Genomic DNA, 27555 nt, shown 5'->3' with positions numbered 1-27555 from the left:
GGTAGCAGCATGCTCAGTGTGATGATCAGTTACTGCTTCTTTCTTCTGTTTTATTTATTGAGCATTTGTTAGGAGCCTATACAACAAAATAATGTTTCCAGGTGCCACAAGACAAAGTGGCAAGGGAACAAGGGGAGTAAATAGCCCACTTCTGCCGGCAGGCGGACGCCAGCCCGCCTCTGCAAAGGCCCGTGTGATAAGGCCCCTGTTGGCACCCTGTCATTGAACCTGGTTTAGCGGAGAGGGCAGGAGGCCTTTCCCCTTAATCAGCGCCGCACATCCTACAAGCTGCAGGAGCAGCTGGTTTAGTTTATCACTAGCCTCTATAGAGGTGAGATTGCATTCCTGGCCATCCACCTGAAAACCATTTGGCCCATATACCTCCACAACGATCCGCCAACACGGATCATTTGCAGCGTTTTCTGCCTTTTTAATAATGCCTTCTGCCTGCTTCTAAAATGTTCACCCGACCAAAAGGGAAGGCTAGCATTGCGCTGCTAAGCAACGCTCTGTTTATTTAAATCACCCACTTCCGCCAGCAGGCAGACGCTGGCCCAATTCTGCAAAGGCCCTCGAGATAAGGCCCCTGTTGGAACCCCTGTTAGCGCACCGCAGCACGAGGATTCTAATCCCTCCACCAGTCATCACCAGGTAAACGCTTCCAGACCCACGGACATTGTCTTCTATGAGTACTCTGCAAAATGCCTAAGAATTGCCCAGCACTACTTCCTCCCTCATTAACATTGCTCCCAAGTAAATATTGTCCTTTCTATTTGTACCTGTACTTCATATTGCACTTGGCATCGCCTATACTGCTAACAGCGACGCTTCGTATTCGCAAGCTCTCCACTATGTTGTACATCTTACCCTCGCCACTGCTCCTTGTCTGCTGCCCGCCAAAAACAGGCTACAACAGCATAAAGCATTCGCTCATGCAGCCTCTGCCCGAGCGCCAGTTCTACCGCGTGGTGGCCATTACCGTTCTTGCGCTCTTAATCCCTTACACGGGTTTATACCCCATATTCACACCACTAATAACTCGCCCACCGATCGCCTGCTCTAATATAGACTAACTGCCCAGTGAGCCCAGGTAGTGATTACTGACATGTTGTTAGGCCCAATACCCCGCTAATTACTTTTAGTCTCATCCCAGCCCAACCACTGCTAACAACTTGCATACAGATTGCATTAGATACTAAGTCTAGTCTAATGCTTCACTATGTTCTAGTAGCCCCTGTCTACCTATTTTATATCGCCTGCTCAAATGCCCTATTGCTTACCACTGCATCTTACCTGGCCTGCCCGACTGTCTACCCATTGCATCCTGCCTGTAGTGACCTACTGCTTGCCCATTGTATTTTCCCTGTTCTAGTGACCTATTGTTTCATGTACCTCACCTTAACATAGGAGCCCACGGCTTGCCTACTGCAGCCTAACTGGCCCAATGGCCCCACGCTGACACACTGTATCCCGCCAGACCGCAAATCCTCTGTCTATCCCATACTATATACCCTAGTACAGCTCAACTAGCCATCCTGTCACTAATCATGGCTACTCTATTCATTTTATTTATTTTATTTTAGCATTTGTAGAGCGCACTACAGCCCAACAGGCAACAAGGCGCTATAAGGAGTTTTTAAGAAGGCTTGTTTGAGGGTTACAGTAAGCGGCCCCAAAGGTCAGTTTAAATACATTTGCTTATGCACATTTGCATGGTTACATATTATACAGATTGATTGTTACAGTTGGTTACAAATCTTGTCTAGGTATATAGTCTCCTGTACATGGTGAATACAGTAATAATGCAAACCTAGAGTGGCAGGCTCTTTAGATGAAGAGCTTGGTTTTTAAGGCCTTGCGGAAGGCCGTGTGTGAGTCGATTGATCTCATCTGAGCTGGGAGGTTGTTCCATAGGGTAGCCGCCATAGTGGGGAAGCTGGTGCCTCCTGCACGCAGTCTCCGTGTGTGTGGAACCGTGATGCGGTTGGTATAGGCTGCCCTTGAGGGTCTGGAGACAGTTTGTCTAGTTATCCTCTGTGTCAGATAGGGAGGTGCTTGGTCGTGAAGGCACTTGTGTGTAAGAGCCAGAGTTTTGGAAATGATCCTTTCCTTGATTGGGAGCCAGTGTACCTCCCTCCTGATCCCCAAGATGTGTTCCTTGCGCGAGGTGCCTGTGGCAGCCCTTAAGGCATTATTTTGTTTTTTTTGGGAGGTTCCAATGAACAGGGCATTGCAGTAGTCAAGTCTGGAGCTGATGATGGCTCTGGCTATTGAGATGCAGTTTTGCTGTGACAAGAAGGGCCTGATGGCAGAGTGTTACTCTAAGAAGAGTGACACTCACAATGGCCACTATCCTCCCACTATTCCATAACGTATCACCTTCTAACCGCCCACCTGCTACACCGCCCCAAGCATCACCTGCCACAGCGACCATAGTCTTCCCCCCCCTCCTAGATCCACCCCTGTCACTTGTAGAATGGATTACTAGATTCACCACCCCCCCACACCACTTATCCCATGATCCACACACTCAAACGCAAGACTAGGTTCTTGCTCCAACTTCAAACCTAAGGCCCCTAGGACTCTCCCCTTGCACACTAGGGACAACGACTTGTTGCCTCCCGTTCTTCCAGCGGCACACACTAACACACTCAATGACCACAGTCTGTGTCCCTTGTACTACACACTTGAGGAATCCAAGACTATGCTCTCGCTCCAGCATAATGTCTAAGCCCCTTAGGACTCTCACCTTGCACACTAGGGACAACAATTTGTTGCCTCTTCTGCCTCCAGCGGTACATACCGACACTCTTATCGACCAGTCTCTTCACGTCACCTGATGACCCACTAAGAGAGTCGGCCACCACTGCCAGCACGACAATCAATGGCGCTCTCATCAATGCTCAATCCCTAGTGGCTCACACCCCCGATATTGCTGACCTGATCTCGTGCAATCATCTGGACTTCGCAGTCATTGAAACATGGCTACATCCTGCTGCGGGTCCCGCACTCTCACTCGCTACCTCGGAGAACTACACCATCATCCAGGAAGATAGAAAGTCGGGGATTGGGAGTGGTGTGGCCCTCATTGCGAAATCCAATTTGAACATCAGAGAAGTCTCCAATCCAGGTCTACCTTCTGCTGAACGTCTGTCTTTCAAACTCCTACTATCTAACACCCAGACTGTATTACTTCACCTTATTTATAGCCCGCCAGGTGCCATTACTTCCTTTGAGGAGGACATTGCTCATCTACTGACATCTAATACTAAATCAGGCTCACAAATTATTCTAATGGGTGATCTCAACCTAGGCCTTCATGACCCTAACGATGCGAATGCCTCCCTGCTTAATGACACCGTCACTGAACTAGGTTTCACACCACGCATCAATAAGCCTGCTCCTTCCAAAGGGAGAACTCTGGACTAGTTGGCCGATGCCAACTGTGACATTTCCCTGATTGACATCACACCATGCGCCTGGACAGACCACCGTTTTATCACTGTCACCATACCCAAAGATACTCTCAAGAGTGCACCTACAACCACTGTACCACAAATTATGTCTAGGAACAAACGTAATATCACCATAGAGAATTTAAGACCCCTACTGCACCCGATCACCAACACTGACGTCACCAACACAAACCCAACTTCCCTAGTCTAACTCTACAATGACGCATTGGAACAAGCTCTAAATCAAATGGCACCACTTAAATTAAAGGCTAAACCAACTGCTCACTTGAAAAATGGTTCTCAGCAGAGCTAAAAGCACTTCTGAATATTAAAAACGCCTGAAGCCAGCTGGAGAAAAGCTCCTTCTCCCGCCACTAAAGAAAGGTTCTCCACTGCAGCAACCACCTATAAAGCTGCCATTACGAACGCCAAAAAAAGAGGTCTTCAAAACAAGAATTCACAATGCCAAATCTGGCACTAAAGAGCTATTCTCTCTCCTAAGATAATTGGAATTGCCAGTGCCCCTCCCCCCCCCACTGATGACTGCAACAAGGACAAGGCCTGGTGTGACAACATCCAACAAGCTCTATCAAACAAAATGGCTCTCCTGCAAGCCAAGATAGAAACCAAAAAAGCTATCCTAGCCCCCAAAGACCGCTCTTGTAATGAACCTAGCTCCCCCCAACCAGACTGCCCCCCCTTTCCACTTCTCCCCAGTCACAGAGAACGAAGTAGTTAACATAATTGCGAGTATAAAACCATCTAATTGTTGTGCCCTGCCCCAGTTATCAAGGATGGGGCTAAAGACCTAGCTCCCTTCATCACCACCCCGATCAATTCATCATTTAAGAATGTGTCTGTCCCCAATGACCTTAGAGGAGTGGGTCCTACCACTACTAAAAAAAAAAACAATCTAGACCCCAATATACCGACCAACTACAGACCCATCACGACTGTCCCTTTTCTCCTGAAAATACTAGACGAGTGGCATACCTCCAAATGCAACATTTGGAGGATAGCGACCTCTTAGGTCTGCAAAAATCTGGCTTTAGACACAGGCATGGGACTGAAACTGCCTTCCTGGACCTAAACATCCAAATGGACGAAGCCAAACACAAGGGCAAATTGGACATCCTGCTTTTGTTGGATTTGTCTGCAGCCTTCGACTTGGTCGACGATCAAATTCTGACCAAACACCTCTCCTTGCCTGCCGGATTCTCCCAGAATGCCACCAACTGGATTTGGTCCTTCCAGTCCGACAGAACAACCAGGGTCTTTGCCCCATCGGCTGCGGCTGACCCCGTCCCAATCCAATGTGGAGTCCCCCAAGGGTCTTCTATTTCCCCCACGCTTTACAACATCATTACTAAGCTCCTCTTTGACTGCCTTGCCGACTTGAGTGTCACATATACGCATTATGCTGATGATGCCAAGGTCCTCATCACACTCAACGGGTGCTATGAGATAGATGTTGCAAAGCTAAATGAAATCTACCTTGAAATCCAATCTTGGATGGCTACCCATAACCTTTGCTTAAATGACGACAAGATGGAACTGCTGATCGTGGGCTCCCAGGCCTGTCTCAACAAACTCGACCCCCGGTACCAGTCTTTCACCATTGATGGCAACATTATAAAAGTCTTAAAAGAAGTCAAAACGCTGGGTGTGTATCTTGACTCCACACTCTCGCTTAAAAAACAAATAACGCCACTATTTCATCCACTGCTTATACTAATAAACTTAACGCCTGGAAACAATTTTTATCCACCAACAGCTGCCTTACACTGGCTAGGGCTCTGATTCTATCCAGATTGGATTACTGTAACACTCTTTCTTGGCTCCACTAATCACAATCTGAATAGTTCCCCAAAATAACGCCCTCGGATGTGCCCTCAATCTTCCCCGCAAGGCCCACATCTCCACCTTCAGAAAGGAAGTTCATTGGCTCCCCATTCGTGACAGAATCAAATTACGATCACTCGTCATTACACTTAAATGCCTCTCCCTGACAGCCCCACATTACTTATCATATAAATTTACCAGACAAAGCACATCCAGACCGACCGGATCCCCATATCTACACTAACTAAACATTCCTAAATTCAACCTGAAAACAGCAGGGGGAGCAAGCTTCCCAGTGTTAGCTGCGAAATGCCGGAACATACATCCCACAGAAGTTAGAGCTGACTCCTCGTTTTGGTTGTTCAGAGCCAGGGTGAAGGCTTTGCTCACGACACAGCAATAGTTTATCTGCCCTCAGTAAACTCCTTCATGCTGTAATTTTGTGTTATCCATTGACTCTGACCTCTCTGTAACCCGGTCCATCCTGTAATGTGTGCTATCCATTGACTCGGACCACCATGTAACCTGGTCCCTCATACTATTTATTGTATTTATTACTGTCATCAGCACTTTATTACATGTGCAACCTTCTGTAACCTTTGTTCTACAAGTCTAACGTGCCCAGTTACCCCAGGGTTCGGCTGAGCTATACAAATTAACTAAACTAATGGCAAAAAGACAGTAAATCTGGGGGATTCCAAGATGGCCGCCGCCTAGAGTAGATGTACTCCTCGGACCTCCGTCCGTACCGGGGCTTTACACACCGGTAAATAAGCAGCAGCGGAAGACCCTACTTCTGGAAATTGGATGCGGACGAAGCGGATTGAAGACTGCCTTGGCAGATGTGAGACGGAAGCGGTTGGTGTAGTGAAACGCGGTCAACGCCCAAACGGACGAGCCGCGGGCTCCTGAGAGTGCGTATTGGCGTGTGAGTCACTCGGAGCGAAAGAGAGCGCCCCTATCCCAGCTGGTGGAACTGGATGGGGTGGAATCGGAGCGGTGTGTGGAAACACGGGGTGCTGAATCCCTGTAACGGGAGACCTGGAGTGTTAGCGGCCTCGGACTTGACCGGAGCTCCGAGGAGGAGGGGCCGGGAGTGCTGCGTGCGATGCAGAGAGATTGGCCTCGCGCGCGCTCCTGCCTCTCGTGAGCCGGTTGCAAAGACGGACGGGGGCGGGGGGCTGTTGGGAAGACGAAATTGGCCTGGGCCCGACGCGTGAGGGACTTGTGGACACCACAATCGTATAATCTGGAAATCTGGAGTGGGATACGCTTTTCGCGTATCGGGAAAAGAGTGAGGTCACGGCCCCTACCCCCCTGTCTCTTCCCCCGTCCCTGGGCAGTGCGGAGGATTCTTCACGGTCCGTTGAGACCGAAAACTAGCACACCTTCCCAAAAATAAATTTGAAGCACACCAGAGTGGACTCCCATCGGATTTGTGCATCTTGCAGGGGTGACGGTCGGGTCTGTCAACAAACGTCCCTCCTAGGAGTTCATAGAGGTGGTGCAGCCGTGCCTGGCGGGAAGAATTAAAAAACTTAAGTTGCCTGCATCCACTGTAACAACCGAGTCAACACTCGGGGAACATATGCATAGAGACACCTGATATAATATTGTCCCTCTGGGTCTGGGCACTGCGGGTTTGCCATAGACATTTACCTAGAGTTTGAAAGCGGAACGGTTCCGGGCTGCTGCAGCGACACGGATAAATTGCGCACTGCATCCAAACCCACGTAATCTCCAATAGGCAGGCTGGACACAAGCACACGAACACATAGGTAGCAGTTGCGGTGGCTGCAGACTCAACTCGAATTAAGCGTATTCAAGATACTGATGCCAGGCGCAAAAAAGTTAGAGGGGCTCCGAGAAAATCCAAGGGAATAATTACTCGTCCAGAATCCCGGATAGAGAGGTGCTGGAAATATAAGCAAACAGAGGACACTCCGCTGTTGGAGCCTCGTCGGAAGAGGTTGGATTTGGAAAACGTTGAACAGTCAACTGATATGGCCTCAGACAAGGAAGATCTATTATCCTGTTTGAAGGGAATGGAAACCAGAATGATGAGCACATTCTAACTCCAAATAACCCAAATGAAAGAAGAACTAAAAGGAGCTTTGCAGGACATTAGGAAAGATCTTAATGAAATTGGAGAAAGAGTAGAGGTGCTTGAAGGGGGTCTTTCTGAAGTCGCGGATGACAATAAGCAAAATAGTATGTTGTTAGAACAGTTGGCCAGAGCTACAAATAATTTGGAAATACAGGCTGAAGATCTAGAAAATAGATCAAGAAGATCGAACATAAGGAGCAAAGGCCTGGCAGAGTCAGTACTGGACGTTGATCTGCGGTCCACCCTACAGCTTGGTCTCAGTAGCCTCATCAGAGACACCCTACCGGAGGAGATCTGTTTTGACAGGGTTCATCGAATTGGTCCAAAAAGAAACTAACCTGGGGCTAGGCCCAGAGACATACTGGTCGCCTGTACCTCCTTCATCCAGAAAGAAGAAATCTTGAAGGGAGCCAGGTCGCAGACAGAGTTGACTATCGACGGCAGTCGAGTTCAATTATTTGAAGACTTGGCTCTCAACTCTTCAAAAAAGGAAACTAATGAGACCAGTGACGAAAGCTCTAATGGCTAGGCAAGTTAGATATCCCTGGGCTTACCCATTTGGTCTCGTGTTTAAACGGTAAGGTAAAACACATTGGATCACCACATGCGAGGAGGGGATCTCAATTCTGCATATTGAGGACGACGCAGGACAAGTGGAGTCGGCTTAGCCTACATACAAGGCATTCAAAAGAGTGGTGGGTTGAGTTGGTATGTTAGAAGCAGGGACACACTCTGGGGAAAATCAGGGCCACTCCACCAATGGGCTGGTTAGACCTGTGTTTGGAGTGTATTTTCTAGCCCTCGGGTAAGAGAGTTTCAAGAGCAGATACATAGATGGCATTGAACCGCGTCTCGATAATTAGAAATTACCACATTTTCTGGGTTGAAAAATGAAAATTACTTTTGGGTTTGTTGACCCTTTTTATAATATGGTGTGAGACCCCCTACACTCCCCCCTACCTTAATGTATACCCTTACCCCACCTATTTATTTTTTACAAAAACATGCAAAAATGCCTAACAAATTCGACCAAAAGAATTTGTTCTGTTTTTCTTAGGTATTTTCGTGTTCTGTTTTTCTTTCTACAGACACCGTTCAGAGTAGTCAAGGGTAGCTGATTACCTTTGAAAGTTTTCTGAGGAGGCGTACAGGGGCGTGGTACTACCGTTGGTGGTGGTGGAGAGGATAAAGGCGTAGCAGCAGAAGGGAGGAAGTTAATGAGGGAGGGCAGGCGCTGGTCAAGGAGAAGAGCAGGTTGAGAACCTTGGGCCATGATCATGCCATTGTTATGGACATTAATGGTGCACCTATAGGAAGAGAAGTATGCCAAGAGTATAGTGCCACCATTGATGGGTGAGGAGGAGAAAGGGGAGAGTGTGGAGACCAGGTGGGGAGTCCATAGGTCCGGAGAGGGGACAGAAAAGAGGATGTCTGTGATAGTCTGCCTGGAAGTAGTAGTGACGTCGGTGTCAGCAATAGGTAGGCATGGCTTAGAGGGCAGGAGAGCTTTTTTAAGCTGTTTCTCTTCCAGACTTCGTAAGAGAGGTAGGATAGGTGATAGAGTAGCAGCTAGAATAGATGGGGGAGATAGAGTGCCATATAGCAGGGAAGGGGAGAGAGAGAGACACAGGGAAGCTGCACAGTGCACAAATAAATTCACCAGGCGGCCTAGCAGCCAAGCAGGAGCAGATGAAGGATGTTGCTTCAAACAAGATATGTACAGGGATGCAGAATTTTAAGTACCCATACTTGGTGATGTAAGGAAGGCATGGCATTACTAGTAAGACTGACACAAGTGACCACATTTCAAGGGTGTTTATTGAACTTTAACAAGGGTGTGATAAACGCCTATCTAATCCTAAATCTACAGATGGGAGCAAGCTACGACCATCCAATAATAATAATGCAGTCCTAGTGGAGTCTCAGCAAAATAAAAGGCCTATACTAAAAAAATTATTGCCAATCCTTTTCTTCTAAATACAAATAGTGTGGGATAGTGTTCATGAAAAAGAAAAGTGTTCACAAAATTATATTTCTGGATGTTCAGGCCGTTGGCCTCCCATCCCCATGTTTTCAGCACGGAACAAGGCGGTTACTTAACCATAGCACACTCTCGGGCTTCCTCGGCACAAGGACACAATTCCATTACCAGCATCGTGTCCTTCTGTGCTCAAGTCTCTAAAGTTATCAAAGTCTCTTGATTCAGAAGGCCTGATGTACCAAAACAGAGTTCCTTTCCTTTCCTCTTACTCCGGGTGAACTTTGTGCTTTAAAAATGTATTAACAGAACATAACCGGCAAGAGGCGAGCCAATGGTGTGGAGATACACATGGAAGTAGCAACATTCAGGCATGGTAGCAAATTGAAGGATAGGGGTAACTAACTACTGGTAAGGTCATTGCCCTCTGGGAGTGAGGGCCGTGATTGGAGGGTTCATTGCGAGGCCATAACCTACAGATTTAGATTGTGATTTGAGCGGCTATCCATCTCAGGCTGGAGCCTTCTGCAGCAAAGCTATGCTTTATCCCTTTTCTTGGAGGTAATTTCCACAAGGTGCATACACCCAGGCATATGTCTCAGTTGCTTCTCCATTCTGTACAGGCCTTTAACCTGCTCTCTCATGCCTAGGGTGATTTACCTGAGCCTCACTTGTCATTTTTAGAAATGCTCTCCACCTCCCGGACCAGTCTCTCTGATTTGATGCTGATGAGGCCATCCCGCCCTGTGTGGAGCCGGCTCCGGTCCAGCTGCGTGTTGCTAAGAGTGGATGGACTGGACATCCATCAGGTACGTCCATGAGAGGGCATGCATGCACTGCAAGAGTTTGGGTTGTCCTGTGAGATGTTTAGTCTTTATTGCTTTCACTTTAGCAGGGTTTCACTGGTCTTTTTGCCTTTGTATGTTCATTATTATAATTTCCCTAGATAGCTTTCCCCCTAATTTTCTTAATGTTTTTTTTCATAAGTATTCTGTTCATTTTACTCTTCCTCTGCACCCACTACACTAGACGTAGGCTCCTGTGACTTCCTGATATTTCAGAATTCTCTACAGCATTGGCTACGTTTAGGCCTAGTCTACCTATTTCAATTTTAATGTATTTGCAAATACATTATACATGAATGCTCGTAAGGTTATGATGAGAAAAGAGGGAACCTGTGCTTTTGACATCCCTTCATCTTTCTGTTGGACATATTGAAGAAAAGGCCTTTTATTTGTTAACACTGATCTGTATGTGTTAAAACATGCATGCACTATATGCTTGAGAGCCTGGATCCAAATATTTTGCCCAGACAGGATTTTCTTTTTGGGCATTTGATTGGTCCTGCTTAGGGACCCTTTAACTTTTTTCATTTCTCCTCCTTGGATCACTGACATGTTTTTGGTGGTTTTCCTAGAGCTCTCAATTCTTTAATGTGGCCACGTGTGAGAAGGCCATCTAGTCCTGTTTTTTTCCCTTTGGATTCCGGGACTTGCAGTTTTTTTTTTTTTGTTCCGAATTTGAAAATCATGGAAATTACAAGTCTGAGAATTCCAAGCAAAACCAGGACAGGAGCATTGTCTCCTGTATGGCCACAGGAAACATGAGAGCTCTGGACTTCTACTGAAGTCCTCAGCCACAGCAACCCTTTTTGGCTCATTAAGCGTATAGGGTCCCTGTGAGGGGTCAGAAATGCTAGACTGACAAGTAGGTAGAGTTTTTCTCACAAGCAGCCATTTTATTAAATAATAAGGGTGAGCCAAAAGTCTATTAGAACCTTGTACCCTCCCCCCCTCCTGAAAGCTAGGCATTAATTACCACCCACCTCCCTCTACCTAAAACCTCCTGTCACACAGGAGTCCCCAACTTAATACTTGATCACCGCCTGCCATCTGCAAAGCCAAACCCCTCCAGATAGATTAACGTCATAATCTTGATCACTGCCTGCCTTGTGGAACCGAACATTCCCGCTGCTGTCCAAGGATCAGGAATTAAGCTGTTCCATCATCTTTGGCTCCCGCCGAAACCAGCATCTCTTCGGAATTCTGATACCCCACACCCAAGATCACAATCTCATTGGAAACCATCTGTAAAATTCTAAACTCTCCACCTCTTGTCCCTCTTGTCGTCTAGGTGTTATCAGTAGCACCTACAACAGAATCCTAGGAACTGGACACCTAGGACATCCGCAAGCACCTAAGCCAGTAACTACTACCATAATTCCCTCCCAGTTACCTGAACCCTTAGCCCAATCCATACGCCCAACCTCTAACTTATAATACCCCCAGGACAGCCCTCCCAGTCTAAGAGGAACACCATACCCAACTGACTGAACAAAGACACACACCCGAAAATACCCAGACAGAATAATTTAGGATTTAAAATCTACACCAGCCTGGCACGAGGCACCACAATCAGAAACTGCCCCTATAAACCGAACACCCAGATCAACTCCTACCTGAGACCAAAATGACCCGATGAAGAATTGGACGCAAAGAGAAAAGTAACACGGTATAAATAACACAGATACACAAGCTCAATTGCCCCCAGAAGAAGACTCCTTAAATGCAGAACACACCCTGCAAAATAATACTTTCGACAGAACAAACATTGCAAGAGAAAAATCCTTATACCTTACACCATACCTCGCACCAACCAAAGAACCTAGATACTCCGACACCAGCATTTACACACGGATAAGACAAACACCTGAACAAGGGAACAAAAGAAGAGGCGACCCGAGAAGAGAATGGGATGACGCCAACCACCTTACTCCCTACATCACAAGAACAGAGGGGCCCTATCGATACCCAGATCAAATGACAAGAGATGAAGAAACAATATAAGTCGGCAACCCAATTATCAACCTCACAGACCGATTGAACGACGAAGCCGCCTTCACAGTACCTCTAACGCTCGTAAGCAATACAAAAGCACCCCAACTGAACACCCACAAACCGTAATTGGGGTTGGGGGGGAGATAAACCAAATGACACCAAAAAGATTCACTGCAATCTAATCAACTCAAGATCAATGTCCAAACACGCCACCGAAATCTACGACCTACTAAGCGACGGAGGCATCAATATCCTTTTCGTAACCGGAACATGGCTAGCTGACAACTACAAGATCACCCTCAATAACTGCCTGCACGATACCTTCAAGTGCATCCAAGGAAACAGGAAAACCAAAAGAGGTGGTGGACTAGCAATCATCCACAAGGAACACATTGAAATTAAAGCACGCCACTTTGCCCCCCTTCACCACAGACCTACTGTAACTATCGTCCTGCCTGACTCTGATTGCAGCTGATCTCCAAAGTATCCTTCCCCCCCTCAGCAACACGACCTCAACCACTCTGATTCTGCAACCTTCACTCCTCTGCCTGACTCCCTCTCTGCTGTTGACTCCCCATCCCTCCTCTCTAAAACCTCCCCCACGTCCCTCCACTGAACCTACAACAGTTCCTGACCGACACTCCAACTGTCTGCACTCCACTGTATGGCCAGAATCCCAGTGATTTGCCCACGGCTGAAAGTACCGCGGGCAAATCGTTTGCATGAGAAAGGTGCGAACTACCAAAAGTTCTCACCTTTCTCATGCGAACACTCATACATTCTCACATCCCCACAACACACCCATAACACACCCCTCACCCACACCCTCAGCATACCCCCACCCACACCCACAACATAAACCAACCCCACTTACCTGCATCTTCATGCTGGGTTCCTGCAGTGCCAGTTCCCTTTCACTTCCGTGATCGGGAACCGGCGCTGCAGGGTCCCCCTTTTTAAATTTTTTTTTATTTATTTATTTTTTTAAAACAGAAGGCTGCAGGGGTGTCCCCTGCAACCCCCGCTTATACCCTGAAGTATAGTGAGCGGGGCGATGTGGGGGACACCCCAGCAGCCCCCTTTTTTTTTTTTTTTTTTTTTTTGTTTCAATGGTACCTCCAAAGGAACTTTTGGTGTTCGAACCTTTGGTGGTAGCAATTTTAGAACTTTTGGTCAATGCGACAATTTATTTTGTGGGTAATTTCGATCTAAACAGTGTGGCCACCTACACTTACACTCTTATCCCCCTTCCTGTCATGCCCTTTAACTACCTTTCCCTCCTCTGGCTTCCCTCCATCCCCCTCCTTCCTCTTCCTCTTCCTTCACCTTCCACTCACCCTCATGCCCCCCCCTCCCTTCCCAACCCCCTGCACCTCACATAATCCCTTCTCGATCTAATCTTATCCACCTCCCCACTACCAATCCCTCCAGTATCTTCAACATTGGCCTCTGGAATGCCCGATCCATCTGCAACAAAGCCACTGCAGCCCTTAACCTGTTCTTGCGACTCAACCTTCACTTCCTTTGTATCACAGAGACCTGGATTCCTCCCTTTAATTCCACTCTTCCTGCTTCTCTCTCCACCCCCTCTTCCTCCTTCTTTCATGTCCCACGCCCCTCTGGTCGCAGGGACGGCGTCGGTCTCCTCTTTTACCCTAAATGTCTTTCCTCATCTCATCCCTCCCTACCTTCTCCTCCTTTGATTTTCTTTTCAAATACTTTACTTACCCTCATGCGATATCCTTCTTAATCATTTACAGACCTCCTGCCCCCCTCTCCTCCTCCTAGGAAGACCTAGATCATCTTCTCTCTCTCATTTCTCACTCCCCTACTCCTCTCGCTGTCCTCAGCGACTTTAACCTCCCTCTCTCCACCTCATCTCATTCTCCCCCTCTCCACTCTTTATTTGACTCTTACCTCCTCTTCCCCCTTCGCACCCCCCAACCCACTCCTCTGGCCCCACTCTCGATCTCATCTTTCTCTCATCTCACTCTTCCTCCCCGTCTCATCCCTCCCCAACTATCTCTCAGATCATGCCTTACTCTCCTTCTTCCTTACTCCTCCCCCTCCTCATTGTCACCCCCCCTACCTTCTCCTCCTTTGATTTTCTTTTCAAATACTTTACTTACCCTCATGCGATATCCTTCTTAATCATTTACAGACCTCCTGCCCCCCTCTCCTCCTCCTAGGAAGACCTAGATCATCTTCTCTCTCTCATTTCTCACTCCCCTACTCCTCTCGCTGTCCTCAGCGACTTTAACCTCCCTCTCTCCACCTCATCTCATTCTCCCCCTCTCCACTCTTTATTTGACTCTTACCTCCTCTTCCCCCTTCGCACCCCCCAACCCACTCCTCTGGCCCCACTCTCGATCTCATCTTTCTCTCATCTCACTCTTCCTCCCCGTCTCATCCCTCCCCAACTATCTCTCAGATCATGCCTTACTCTCCTTCTTCCTTACTCCTCCCCCTCCTCATTGTCACCCCCCTCTCCCTCAGCTCCCTCCTTCTTTCATCATGATCTCCGCAACTTCAACCCTTCTCGCTTCCTTGACTCCTGTTCTTCCTCCCTTCCCCCTCTCTCTGACTTCTCATCCCTCTCACCCGATGACGCCCTCTCCTCACTCTCCTCCTCCTTATCCTCCAGTCTTGACCTACTCTATCCTCTCGCTCCCTTCAAACCCTCTTGCAAACCTTCCCATCCTTGGATCTCCTCTCACCTTCTGTCAATGCGTCGCCTCCTCTGTCGCCTTGAACGACGGTTGCTCAAATCCCCCTCTCTGACAATCCAATCCTCTTACTTTTCATATAACTCTCTCTTTGACTCCTGCCTCACATCTGCCAAGCGCTCCTACTACGCCAACCTCCTCCACTCATAAACTTCTCACCCCCGCTGTATCTTCCATACCCTCTCTCGCCTTCTTTCCCCTCCTACTCCAGAACCTTCCTCAAACTCTCTCCTCTCTCCCTCTGACTTCGCCAACTTTTTCTCATCCAAAATTTCTCTCCGCCAAAGCATCCTCTCCTCCCCTTCTTTCTCCCCTCGTACCTCCTCCTCCTCCTCCTCTCCTCCTTCCCCCTCCACCTCTTCTAACATGTCCAACTTCTCTCCTATCACCCCAGCATGAGTCTGTCGCCTCCTGTCCAAAACTCATCCCACCGCTGCCCCCTCTCCTACCCCCACCTCCATCATCCCCAAAGTCTACTCTCTCCTCATCCCTTATCTTACCACTTTCTTTAACACCTGTTTCTCCTCTGATACCTTTCCATCAGCTTTCAAACACGCCACCATCATCCCTATCCTGAAATAACCTTCCGCTAACCCTCTTCTTACCTCCAACTTCAGACAAATCTCCCTTCTCCCCTTCCTCCCAAAGCTCCTCGAGCGCTTAGCATACTTTCAACTCTCTGCTTTCGTCTCCTCTCAATCCCTCCTCCCCTCCTCTCAATCTGGCTTTCGCCCTAAACACTCCAATGAAACTGCTCTCACATATGTACTCCACTCTCTCCTCATCGCTCACCACGCTAAGCAATCCTCTATCCTCATCCTCCTTGCAGCCTTTGACACTGTTGTTCACCCCTTACTTCTTGGCACTCTGTCCTCCCTTGGCTTCAAAGGCTCTGTCCTCTCCTGGCTCTCCCCTTACCTCTTCAACCGTTCCTATACTGTCTCCTGGGGTGGCCGCACCTCCTCCAATTTCCCCTGAACTATGGCATTCCCCAGGGATCTGTACTCTGACCTTTCCTCTTCTCTCTATACCTCCCTTCTCGCTCCCGTCATCTTCTTTCTGCATCTCCCACCACTACTACGTGGATGATACCCAACTCTTTCTTTCCTTCACCTCCTTCACCTTCGACCTCCACCACACTCTCTTCCTGCCTCACGGCCATAAAAATCTGGATGTCATCCCACTTTATTTCCCTCAATTCTGACCAGACTGAAGTGCTTTTCTTCCATCCTAACACTCTCTCACCCTCCCCTCCTCCTTTCATCCACTCCCCCTCCCTTCCAATCTCCCCATCTCTACCCATGGCCTCAACCTTAGCCTCCACATCGACTCCTCTCTCCTTCTCCACCCACATCTCTCTAACCTCTTGTGCCTGTCGGTACCACCTCTTCAACATCCGCCCCTCCCTCACCTTTCACGCTTCTAAACTCCTAATCTCCTCCCTTATTTTCTCCCGTCTTTTCTACTGCTCCTCTTCTCTTTGACCTGCCTACTCCTCACCTGACTCCCCTAAAATCCACCTACCACTCCTCTATCCGCACTCTGTCTTCTCGGCCCTCGAGACTCTATCTCTATCTCTACCTCACTCTCCCAACTCGGCTGGCACTCCTTCCTCTCACAATTGAAATTTCAATTCCTCTGCCTTGTCTACAAATCTCTCCATGACCTAGCCCCCCTCCCATCTTTCCTCCCTCCTCTCATTCTACTCTCCCTCCCGCTCTCTCCGCTCAGCTGACCTACACCTTCTCACTGTACCCCCAGTCCCTTGTGCCTCCTCACGTTTCCGCTCCTTCCAACTCTTGGCCCCCCTCCACTGGAACTCCCAACCCCTCTTTATCTGCTCCTCCCCCTCCTACCCATCTTTGCGCTCCTCCCTGAAAGCGCTTCTTCATCAACCCCCCCCCCCCCGACTCTCCTTCCCTACCGCTCCCCCTAGCCCTACCCATCCCTTCCCCTCCCTTCTTCCCCTACATCCCGATGACCTTATATAAGACGCTGAATGAAAGCCCTTCCTCACCAATCCCCCCCGACTCTCCTTCCCTACCGCTCGCCCCCTATCCTCTACTCCTCCCCCCTCCTTCCTCCTCATCCTGTCGACCTCATACAGGAGGCTGTAACCACCTAAGGGTGTTAAGTTCACCCTTGAACACCCCCCCCCCCTTCCCCACCTCCTGAGTTAATTGTTCCATATACTGTACCACTGGTTTGTTTCAAGTTTGTAAATATGCTTCTTTATGTACCGTTATTCTGTAAAGCGCTTTGAAGTAAAGCGCTATATAAACTCAATAAACATATTAAACATCAACAATTTTGAATCCCTAATCATACGTCTATCAACAAATCCCAGAACAAACCTGAAATTTATACTGATATACAGACCACCAACGTACGATGCAGCCTTCATAGACATCTTCATAGACGCAATCACTGACCTAGCTATCGAGCGTAACCAACTGATTATCCTCTGAGGCTTCAGCATCTGGTTCGATGAAAAAACCACAACCTCACAAAAATCTCTGATCAGCCAACTAACAACAATGGAACTACATCAACTGGTCAAAGGAGCAACCCACACAGCAGGACATAAACTAGACGAAATCTTCGCCAACAGAAAACTAAATACCACAGCACCACTGATTCAAATCCTCTGGAGCGAACCTCATCATCCCCTTCGTAATCACACTACCCCTCCCAATAACCTGGAAAGAGGAAAAATGACCAATCATCATGAAAAGAAACTGGAGAACCATAAACTCCAACTTAACAGAACGACTGGAGATCACCAAACCACATACAACAACCATAGGCGAAGCTGACCTAGACACTAAAATACATATACTTCACAACTGGATCACCACAACAATCGACGAGATTGCAAAAGAAAAACCTTTCATTCCATCCCGCAAAAGAGCAATGGCAAAATGGTTCACCCCTCTGCTATGCGCCATGAAAAGGAAAAAAACGAAAACTAGAATGGAGGATCAATGAAGACTGCAGAAAAACATTCAAACTTCAACATACCCGTTCATACAAAAAGGAAATGCAAAAAGGAAATACGACAACAGAATGCTCAAAGTGCCAAACACCCAAAAAGAACTGTTTAAAATCATAAACGAAATAAAAAACCCACCAGGCTGCAACAACACTCAATACCATCGAAGAAACTAATGAGTGACCTCGCAGACCACTTCAAGAATAAAATCACGACCATCCAACACACCATACAAAACAGACCATGCAACCACTACACTGAAGACACTGACCGATGCAACACCAGAACAAACTCTGAAACTTCCCGCACCCTTTAGTGGAGACTCATCAAACTCATAAATCAAAGCAGCAAATCGGGCTCCCCCGCGGGTCCCTGCCCCCCTGACATATACAAATCAATCCTTGCACAAGGAACACCAATGGAATACTACAGGAACATCCCCAACCTATCAATCTCAACAGGAAGAGTGGCTCAAGCCTTCAAAACAGCATACATCAAACTACTCCTCCAGGATACAACAGGAAATGTAGAGGATCTCTCCAACTACAGACCCATCTCCAATATGCCCTACCCAGCTAAACTCCTGGAAACACACATATATTGAACCGCCCAAGAATTCATAGAAGACCACCTATTTAACCAGGCACAAGTAGGCTTCAGACGGATGAGAGGAACAGAAACGGCACTTATTTCAATCTGGGATGATCTAAAGGCGAACGCAGACTCCAACAGCACCGCTCTGATATTTTTAGACCTCTCTGCAGCATTCGACACAGTTAACCATGGCATCCTCATCATGAGACTGGAAGAATTTGGAATCACTGACAACGCCCTACTTTGGATCAGATCCTTCCTAACAAACAGAACAGAAACCGTATGGATGAAACCTTACATCATGCAGAGTCCCACAGGATCATTCTTCTTGCCACTACTATTGAACATCTACTTGTCACAGCTAATTAAAATCATCGAAAGACATGGCCTCACCTGTTACAATTATGCTGACGACAGACAAATAATCTACAAAATACTATACTCGCAAGAAGACCACGCAACACTAGAGAACTGCCTTCGTGAAATATACAACTGGATGAAATCAAACTACCTTAAACTCAACCCAGGCAAAACAGAAATAATGATCATCGCCAAAAACAAAGAAGACAACCTCTACATCCCTGGCCAACTAAAACCCCAGCCCCATTATCGACTGTAAAAAAAATAAAAAATAAACTGGGAGTCCTGGTGGACAACAAACTCGCTCTAGAACCACAAGTAAACACCCTAATCAAATGCTTCTTTCTCCTGAGATCGGTTAAAAGGATCCTACCATTTCTCTCCTTCACCAACAAAACTGCTGTCATCGCCCTCATCATGTCCAGATTAGACTACGCCAACAGCCTATATCTAGGCATGCCTGAACGACTTAAATAAACTCAACGCATACAAAATGCGGCGGCCAGACTGCTTCTTAAACTACCTCGAAGAGAACACCTCACACCAGCACTGAGAACGCTAGACTGGCTATACATCATACAGCGGATCAAGTTCAAATCAATGTGCATAACCCACACAGCAATCCATGACCAAGGTGCAGAGTTCTCCAAAGAAAACTAAATGTAAATCCCACTACAAGGTCGCACAGATCCAGCAGTGACATCCGTTTGGAACCCAAATCGTACAACAAGAGAAAACTCAGAAGATCCTCTTATTCTCACCTCAAAAACCTGGTACGAACTACCAAAGAACATACGGAACACAAGAGATCACCTACAATTCAGGAAACTCCTCAAATCGTGGCTCTTCACCCCACAACCAGAAAGAATGCCCATAAGGACATACACAGAGGAACTAGGCTGAGAGAAGAACCTACCCTGATTCCCTAAATCATCAACCCTTATAAAATAAGGATATACTGATCTGTAACATATCCACGTATCAATTAATAGACAAACCACATCGATTCCTACCAAGAATACCCTCAGATCAATCGGAAGGGAGAGCAAGTTATGACCCAGCGGTAGCAGCTGGGCCACCTTGTAGACATGAGGAGCAATTGACGACCGACAGTAAATAGATAGGATGGAGCGGGAATGATAATAAAACGCCACTAGCAAGCAGGGATCATGTTTGCCCCCTGGGTGTACTAGGCTCAATATCTTGGCTGGAGGCCAGCCTCACCAATGCCCCTGAAACTAGACTCATGAAAGGGAAAAGAAAATATACCACTAATAGACTACCTACAGTAAATAGATATAATGGAGCTGGTGAATGATAACATACCACCACTACCAAGCTAGGAAATACTCGTCGAACCTGGGGTACAAAGCCCTCTTATCTGCTGGAAACCAACCACTGTATCACCCAGAAACTAGACCATCCATAAATCAAGATAAAGAATATACCTACCCAGTATGACAACCTGATGCATAATACTACACTAAAAGGATTATGAGACATACAACCGACTAACCAAAACCTCCAAATTTCTGCAAACTTTACACAAAAACCTACACAATCACCTCTCTTGCAGCAAACCACACGAACTTCTCCACGCCGCAACAACACACAATCAACACATAGATCGCAACAGCACGCAATGACTCGCTTCGATCCTATATGCACTCCCAAGCTCAGCGCACAGTGAAAACCGAACTGAAGCTGCCAACAGTACACCACCTTTCACTTTCCTACGCTCTCTTCACCCACTAACCTACCCCCCTACCCCCTCACCTTTGTTTACAGATCCACCTGAGTGCCTGGAGACCAACTCCGTTGGTGATGGTGCACTATATAAATACCTTTTAACATTAACATCTTTCCCTAACCTAACAAGGATTTCCCTACCTGTCAAACTAAGGCTAAAGGAAAATGATTGAATGTCCAAAAGTATCCGTCCCTCACACTCGTACACACAACAAAATCATAGAGGGATTATTTGGCTGCTTAAAACTTCATAAGATAACATTTATTTCAAGCAGAAACTTCATAAACATGAATCCTTGCAACCGGGTCGAATTCTCTTCCCCAGGCTCAATTCAGGATATTTCAAAATAAAGGCAAAAATCAAGAAAGTTCTTTTCAATAGCCACGTTCAACTCCAAATACAATCCATAGGTCCTTCACTTGGCAATTTGATGGTCTTATTTTCAAAAAGGATTTCTCACTCTTAAAGATAAATGTTAAAGTTTCCACAAATTTCTTTTTGACAAACCAAAAAGACTGCCTTCACACACCAAGTCGGTATTCAATGTAATTATTCTCTTCTCTGAAGACCAATCACTTTTCATCATATCATAATTCTTCATTAGCAACATAGTTTTGTCAAGATGGTTTTACAATTGTTCATCATAACAAATTAGTGCACTTTCTTTCCACCACAACCTTCTACTGCATTGCAGTACTTCAAATTATCTTCCTGGTCCACTCGCTTGCCAGAACTAACCACTTTTTGTCCCTTTACTGGTGCATTTGCCTGCTAGGATAACACTCCCCTTTCCTCCTTCTCCTCCTCCTCCTCCTACTCCTACCTTGAGTACTCTGTGGTGAGGTTTGCTTCAAACTTTCCACACTTAAATCCACAATGGGCAAAAGTTAAATCAACAAATGCTACTCCAAGAAGTTTGTTCATTCTTCCACAAGGATACAGTACAGATCAACAATATCTCTCACACGGATTTGTTTGCCCCAGGCAATGCAGGTTACATTTCTCTCCCTTGATGATTTCTATAAGGAGGGCTTCTATCCTACAAGCGCTGGTTTCCTTCTACACCACCAATTAGTTGCTGGTAATGTAGTCTATAATGTGTCCTTTCCGGGTATCTCTCATTAGGAAAGTTGTATCTTTTTATAATTGCCTTTTTTGGCAATACTGATTATAATCTTCTCTTACAGGTAATCTCCCTTTTTTGTAGATTACATTCACTTTGTTGGAATATTGTTCCCTTTTTAGTTTGCCAATGTTGGTTACAATATTCTTCTACTTGGTGGCTCTTAACATGAGAGTTGCGCCCAAATTGCTTTAATTAAACGGTTCGGTGTTCAAAAGCTTTAAGTTGAGCCAGCGGTTCATTTCGGAGCACCCTGGGGTTACCTAGCGAAGGCCAACTGACAGGTCTTTCCTTGTGTTTCGGTTGGACCCACTGCTTTTCTTTCTTCGTTTGTCAGGATTGTCCTGGCGCATGACGGCTCTGGTAACACTCGTGCTGCTCGCACCACCTTAAAATGGAGCTTTCTCTGCTCCGCACATACTATGGTGAACACCACCCACCGAAGCAGGACGTGGAGAGCTTCACTATCTTTCGGGACAGCGAGTCTCAGTACCGCTTCCAGCTTGCGTTCTCTGCATTCTACAGGATTCCCGACTTCAACCACTATCTCAACAGTGTCCTGCTTGCAACACAGCGACGGCTCCGTCTTCTACTTCCTCTTGCTTCTGCTGCTCCCACTGCTTCTCCTTAATGGCCCGTACCTGAAGGGCCTTTAAATGTTTAAAGGTCCCACTCGGGTGTGGGTCATTACAGCCACTAGACTGCACATTACAGGTTTGCAACTCTGTGCCACTCTTCCTCGTCTCAGTACTAAGAGCATTATGAGACTTGAAGTCCATAATGTTCTTATTCATTTTAACCTCCAAATCTTCAACTGCACAATAAGCCATTAAAACTGTATGATCACTAGGGAAATTGAGTGGTCTCCTTTTTCTTCCTAACCTGAGCCTCCTCTCATGTGATCTACCCCCAGGGTCAGGATCAGGTAGTGACTGCCTTCTCTGGCCACATGAGAAGGGGTGTCGATGTTGGGGTTTCTGGGATGATCACCTCTAATTCATCACATCCCATAAGGCCCCTATGACAGGGATGCATTTTAAGCAGCCTGTGTGGGCCATAGGGGGATTATAACACCCTTCATTGATTTTAGGGTGTAAACTGGTGGCAGTAGTTGGTTATTATTGGGCTCGCCAGGGCTGAAAGCTAGTTTACTGCATTGGTAGCCCAATCTGTTTTGGTTGCCATTCAGATACCAATTTATTTTTGTTTTAGTCCTACTCTTGGCTCTTGGGCATTTTGTTTAATAGAGCTTCCTTTGTTCAATGAAAACCACAAGCCAGCTCAAAATGGCTATTGTGCACACATTGGCTGTTTGTGAGCCCAGCCATACAGCCTCTAGAGTGGCTCTAGCTGGTGTATACTGTTTCCTGGCCCTGGGCAGGCAATACCACATCCTGTGGCAGTTGTCTGGGGTGACTGTCTTCACTCAGTTCTGTCTGCCTTTTCTTAGAAGGCAGGTTACTTAATACATGCTGGAGGATTCCAGCATTTTTTTGGAGCAAGAGCTGGCCTCTATGTCCTCGGATGGTCTCCTAATGCGATTTTCAACTGCTGGAATTCCTTTCTGGGCCACTTATATTGGCTGAGCAAGACCTTCTGTGTTGGGGGCATTTCCAGGCTTCCTGCTTTTACCCCTGTGGTCGTCCTGGTGTAGGTCGCAGCCATTGACTGGAACGGTGTTGAGGCTCCAACACCCTTCATCATCTGCTCTTTGGGAGTGGCCTGAGTTGCCCCATTGTGGTCTTAGTTATTGGGCTGGTTTCTTAGGCTGGGTGGCCTTCTTTTTTTAATCTCTAGCTTTTATTACCTGTGTTGCCGGGTTCTATTGGCTTTTTGAGTCCTGAACGATGCTACTTTTCCTTCTGGCTTGCGGGTCCCATTCCAAGGAAAGGCACCTGTTCTTCTTTACTGTTTGGGTTTTTGGTTGTTCTGTGTTCACGTCCCTGCCTGTTCAGATCATGTAAAAATATTTTTGTACTCACTGGGTTGTTTTGTCTTCCTAAAAAAAACATTTCAGGAACAAACACCCTACTTAGCACTGAGCTTTTGGTTGGTGGTTTATATGCGTGTGATATACACTCAAGGGTCCTGGTGATCTGTGGTTTAGTCTACTTGAAGGCAAGTCTCCACCGCTTATTCCCATTGACTTGCATTGGGGCTTATCCTACTGTGCTGGATCTTCTGGGGCTGCTAGACCTCAAACCTGCCTCAAACTCTTCTTTTGCATCTACTCTGGGGTATTTGGCTGACTTATCCTCACATGTGGTCTAGAACTCTGACTTGCCACCTTTTATCGATACACACCGGTTTATCTATTAACTGTGTCCTGTTGACCTGTATTGGGGAACATTTTACTCGCCTAAAATTCTTCAAAAGTAAATTTTTGGGGTAGCTGCCTGCCCCTGGACATCTTCTCTGCATCCAGTTTTGGTCCATTAAGTTTTAGGCCAAAGACTAGAATTTGAACTTGCACCTTGATTTTTATATGGATACTAGCTTAAGGACCCGTCTTCGCACGGGATGTCCATTCTCAGATTTTTGTTCATATTCCACCAAAAAAGATGAACAAATATTGTTTGCCACAAAGGAAACTCGATATATGTCAATTTCACTGATTAATTGAACACCACATTTTTATTTACCTCCGATTTTAAATTCTCATACGAATATCATATTTGTATTCTTACTGATTATTTGCAGTGGTAGCCATTTTCGCTGCTAAACGCACACTGCAAATAATCAGAGCAAGCATACAAATATGGTATTCATGTGAGAATTTAAATCGAAGGTAAATAATAATGTGGTGTTAAATTAGTGAAATTAACATTTTTTGAGTTTATTGCAAAACAAAAAATGAAAAGAAAGACACACTTTCACAAGAAATGGACACAAGAAAATTAAAAACAAAAAAAAAACACAAGACCAGTTTAGCACAGACAGCGCGATGAGTACTTTCTACAAATGACCTGGAGCTGGCGTGCGGAAACACCACAAAACGTAATGTGGAAAAACCCCAAAAATAATCATCTCGGGTACGGGAGCTAGAAATGGTTGCATTAATTCGGCAATGAAATAAAGAATATTCCATGCAAAATTCATGACGCCAGACCTCACCGTTCATGAGGAGTTATGTCCCCAAGATCAACACCATATACAAACAAATACGACTGTTTTATATATATATATATGTAGATTTATAGTCTTGTCTTTCACTTCTCTTTTTGTAAATGCCTGATTGTAATGTAACATTTACTAGTGACACTATCTAATTTTCCCTGCATTGTAATGACCTGGTGTGTCTTTGGTTGATTATGACTGTGTTTTAGAATCTTTTTCCAACCATGTAGGTCCTGCATTGAGAGCGAGGTGCACATTTGTATTTTTCAATTACTCGTGATGTTGTCCACATAAAAAAAAGGGAACTTAACGAGTTCCTTTGCTGGTATTACCTTTACCACCAAGCATCTCCCCTGAAACAAGGTAGCCTTTTCTTCAAGATCACATAGACCGAAAACCAGAAGAACTGTATTCTGCAAAAGAAGTGGCTATAGCTTCCAAAATCTTTCTTCCAAATTTAAACTAGGAGGGAACTTCTTGTTCACGCCATAGATGACAGCCAAAGTAAACTAGAGGCTTGTCTGCTTGACATGGCCCAATTATTTTGCAGCCAAGACAAATCCCATGTCTCCTTAATAGCACTGAGATACGCGGACCAGAATTTCCTAATACATAAAATGTTTGCCTGGTATCAAAAGCTCAAATTTGCTTCTCATTTCATATAAAAAAAACAGGACATCCTGTCCACCCACTCATCCTCTCCCCCTCCTCTCCCTTCTCTCTGATACATTTGACCCCCCTGCAGCCACCTCTCCTCCCTCTTTCTCATCTTTTCCTTTGTTCTCCCCTGATGAGATTTCCGGACAAGTCCGATCTATGAAAGTCTCATCAAAACAGATTCTTCCCTGTTCATCCAAAACCATCAAGGACCACGTTGACAACCCTTGTTCCTGCTATGCCCAACCTCTACAACCACTCCTTCGCCTCTGGACTGGAGCCTTCCCCCCTCCCCTCTGAAGCACTCTTGTGCACCCTCTTCTCAAAAAAATCCACAGCTGACCCCTCTAGCCTGGCTAACTATTGCCCGATCTCTATCACTCCTTTCCTGGGCAAACTTCTGGAAAAGCTGCCCATCTCCCAGCTTAATCTTCACACTGAATCTGTTAGTTGCCTCCATGACGATCAGTCTGGCTTCCGAGCTGCCAGAAGCACGAAAACTGCTCTCCTGAATATCTGTGAAGACCTGCTCTCCAACCTTGATTCTAACATCCCATCGGTCCTCATCCTACTCGATCTTTCTTCTGCCTTTAACCATGTAATCCTGCTCAATCGCCTCCGTGATAATCTGGGTATCACTGATCAGGCCCTGGCCTGGCTGACCGCCTTACTCTCGAACCGACCCTCCCATGTCCAACTTGGCTCTTTCCTTTCCTCTATCTCACTTTCTACCTGTGGTGTCCCCCAGGGGTCTAACCTCTCTCCCTGGCTCTTCAACCAATACCTGGCACCGCTCGCCCACAACATTGCGGCTCTCTGCTCAAACATTCAATGCTATGCGGATGACACCCAACTTGTTTTTAGGCTTCCCTTTGCCGCCACCTCTCCCTCCCTCATTTCCGACTGTCTGAAATCCAGGAGTGGTGCGCAGCCAACAATATCTGCCTTGGTGGACAATCATAATGTCGACAAAAAAATGTCGACTTTCTCTTTTTTTAATTATATATTTATTTTAGGGGTTTGGGAGCTAAAAAAAAGGGAAAAATTAAAAAAAAAATTAAAAAAGAGGGGTTGGGGGGGAACCCCCCATATAAAAAAAATGCATTGAAAGAAAAAAGTCGACATTTTATTTTTCGACTTTTTTTCGACATTTTGACTGTCGACATTTTGACTGTCGACATTATGACTATAAACCATCTGCCTTAATGCCAGTAAGACAGAGATCCTCCTCATCGGCACATCTGCACCTTCCTTTCCTGTCACTCTCTGGGTCATCTTTGACTCCACACTTTCCTTTTCTCCTCACATCTCATACGTCTCAAAGTCAAACTACCAACTGCACCTCCTCAGAGGTATTCATCCTTTCCTCTCCTTCCCCCAGGTGCTCACTGTCTCCAGAGCGCTGGTTCTCTCTAGGCTGGACTATTGCAACAGCCTCTTTGTAAATATGCCTGCAACCACTCTCCGTCCTCTGCAGCTCATTCAGAACAGGACTGTGATACTTGTCCTTGGCCACAAGCCCTGGGATTGTATCTCTCCAGCCCTGAAATCTCTTCATTGGCTCCCAGTGACTGCAAGGATTAAATGTAAGACCCTTTGCATTGTCCACAAGGCTTTCTGGGGCCTGGGTCCACAATATCTTCAACTCTCCCTCCGTAAATACATTCCTACTCAAGCTCTTCGCTCCTTCACCTCCAACTCCGTCAGGGTCAGTCGCTTCTCCAAGCAACGAGTTGATGGTAGATCCCTTTGCTCTGCTGGGGCCTCCCTCTGGAACAGCTTCTCTGAAACTTGAGAACCATCTTCAGTTCCGGGAGCACCTCAAGACCTTCCTCTTTGCTTCTGCTTTCGCTCTTCCTCTCCCCTGCTAATCTGTCTGCGTTGGCACTGGGCACCTTGTTACCCTCTGATTTCAGGCCCAGATCCCTGCCCTCCCAGCCACACACCTGCACTGCCTCTTTGCAACCCCTGCACTTGGGTCTGTATCTGCAACCCTACAGTTCCGTTCCAGGACTTA

At 46.5% G+C, this 27555-nt stretch overlaps 1 protein-coding gene across 2 annotated transcripts in view; it reads left to right on the top strand.

The window, feature by feature from the left end:
* The window catches only part of BLTP3A (bridge-like lipid transfer protein family member 3A), a 538966-nt gene that overhangs the window by 266249 nt on the left and 245162 nt on the right, over nt 1–27555 (top strand). For both annotated transcript variants that reach the window (XM_069633498.1, XM_069633499.1), the window contains exon 11: nt 10067–10191. In XM_069633498.1, coding sequence (XP_069489599.1) covers nt 10067–10191 — 125 coding nt within the window. The remainder of the gene's footprint in view (nt 1–10066; nt 10192–27555) is intronic.

This window comes from Ambystoma mexicanum, chromosome 13 (genome assembly GCF_040938575.1).
Source record: "Ambystoma mexicanum isolate Mex_15411 chromosome 13, UKY_AmexF1_1, whole genome shotgun sequence".
Taxonomy (NCBI): domain Eukaryota; kingdom Metazoa; phylum Chordata; class Amphibia; order Caudata; family Ambystomatidae; genus Ambystoma; species Ambystoma mexicanum.
This window is presented reverse-complemented; position numbering and strand designations above follow the sequence as displayed.